This window comes from Arachis ipaensis, chromosome B01, assembly GCF_000816755.2.
Source record: "Arachis ipaensis cultivar K30076 chromosome B01, Araip1.1, whole genome shotgun sequence".
In the NCBI taxonomy this organism is placed as follows: domain Eukaryota; kingdom Viridiplantae; phylum Streptophyta; class Magnoliopsida; order Fabales; family Fabaceae; genus Arachis; species Arachis ipaensis.
In genome coordinates, this window is record NC_029785.2 from 1,365,098 (window position 1) to 1,366,788 (window position 1,691).

The 1,691-nt window shown below is 26.4% G+C and overlaps 1 protein-coding gene across 1 annotated transcript in view; it reads right to left on the minus strand.

Annotated features, from left to right (window-relative positions):
- The window catches only part of LOC107648556 (oligopeptide transporter 7), a 5,139-nt gene extending 4,797 nt beyond the window's left edge, over positions 1 to 342 (minus strand). The window contains exon 1 of the mRNA XM_016306256.2: positions 89 to 342. Within this exon, the coding sequence (XP_016161742.1) occupies positions 89 to 128 (40 nt within the window). The 5' untranslated portion in view covers positions 129 to 342. The remainder of the gene's footprint in view (positions 1 to 88) is intronic.

Consider the following 1,691-nt stretch of genomic DNA (forward strand, 5'->3'; position numbering starts at 1 on the left):
GAAGTTTTATAACTAAATTAAAGGAAAAAAAAAAAAACAAAATTAAGAGAAGAATTTGGAAATAGAGTTATTGAGCTAAGGTGCATACTAAGAGGCTCGTTGATTTCCTGATATTCACTACTAGCCATAGTGTTTTTTGTGTCTCTTTATTTGGTAGGAAGTAGGAACTAGGGGCATGGAATCATGGAGTTTGAAAACTAACAAGGGATCGGATCTGATTTTGTTAATGGTGGGATGCTTTTTTTTGTTTATATTAATTATGAATCTTTTCTTTATATATATGTTTGCATGATTGGTAGATAAGACATGAGCTAGAACACAAAATGGTTGGGACACTGATGACGTTATCTGCTTGTTGGCTATGCTAATTATGTTATTCATTCATAATAACGAGTAATTTTAGTAAATTAATGAGATATATAATCTTATTATATGTTGTATATTTTATATTTTAATCTCTGTGTATCAGTTTGACGCTTTTTAATTTGAATATGAAAGTAATGGAAGTGTTGGACTCGCGTATAGGGAGAAGGGGTGCTTCACCTCGTTATGGGATCAGAGGAAGCAGAACTCGGACTCTGCGAGTTGTGTCCTCAAAATGTAAAAAAAATTACCCAGAACAAAAAAAACGGAGAGTCCAAATTCCACGTTTCAGATTTTAAATTCCATGGACTGCAAATCGGACTATGCGATTTGTGAAGCAAAATTTCATAACCAAAGAACTCACATGGTCCGAGTTGTGTAGTCTGAATTTTTTCAATTTTTTTAACATAAATCGAACCCTCTAAAGTTTTTTCAATTTTTTAACTGAATCCAATTTGTGTACTCCCATAATTTTAAAAAATACAAAAAATTACTATATTAAAGTATATCACTCATTTTGTTTTCGTATCAAAATTTTTTTTGCCTCAGTTTGAATCTTGATGGAGAATAAAGGAAAATTCATTTCCATATGGTAGGCCGTAGGGGGCAATTCATCGCATTTGGACTGGTTTATGGGCAGGATACATTATATTGCATGAGAAGATATTTTTATATGTTCTCCTGTTTGATTGGTGATCCGAGACTGAAATTAAAATGTTAATTTTAAAATATAAAATTTTAATTTTTTTAATATTTTTAGAAAGTAGAAATGACTGAAAATTTTAGAAATAAAAACTAAAATTTTAATAATATATATATTTTTAAATACTATGATTTAATTTTAAATTTGATCTAAATTTATTATTTATTTTTTATATTTATTTTAAATTTAATATAATACTAAAATATAATTTAATTTTATATATTTTATATCAAATATAATATACAAATTTAATTTAATCTCTATTTTTAATTTCAGTTTTAATTTTCCTTCCAACTGTAGCCTAAATAAGGTAATCTATGTATTCTCCAAACATGATAATAAATACTAGTAGTATAGTATTATTTATTCACTCGCACAAAGGGGGAAAAATTAAAAATATTTATTTGAATATTCCGGTTACGGTTTGGCCTACAATCTATAATTACATTTTCTTATTTTATTTGAATATTAGCTGGTGTGTTTTTTTATTGCTTTTGTTAAAAAAAAAAAATTGAACACTCCGTTTGTTATTATATTCTCCTTTAATAATCGTTTCAATTTAATAAATAAGAGATGATAAGATTTTAATTAATGCAATAATTAAATTTAAAAGCAAAATTATAAG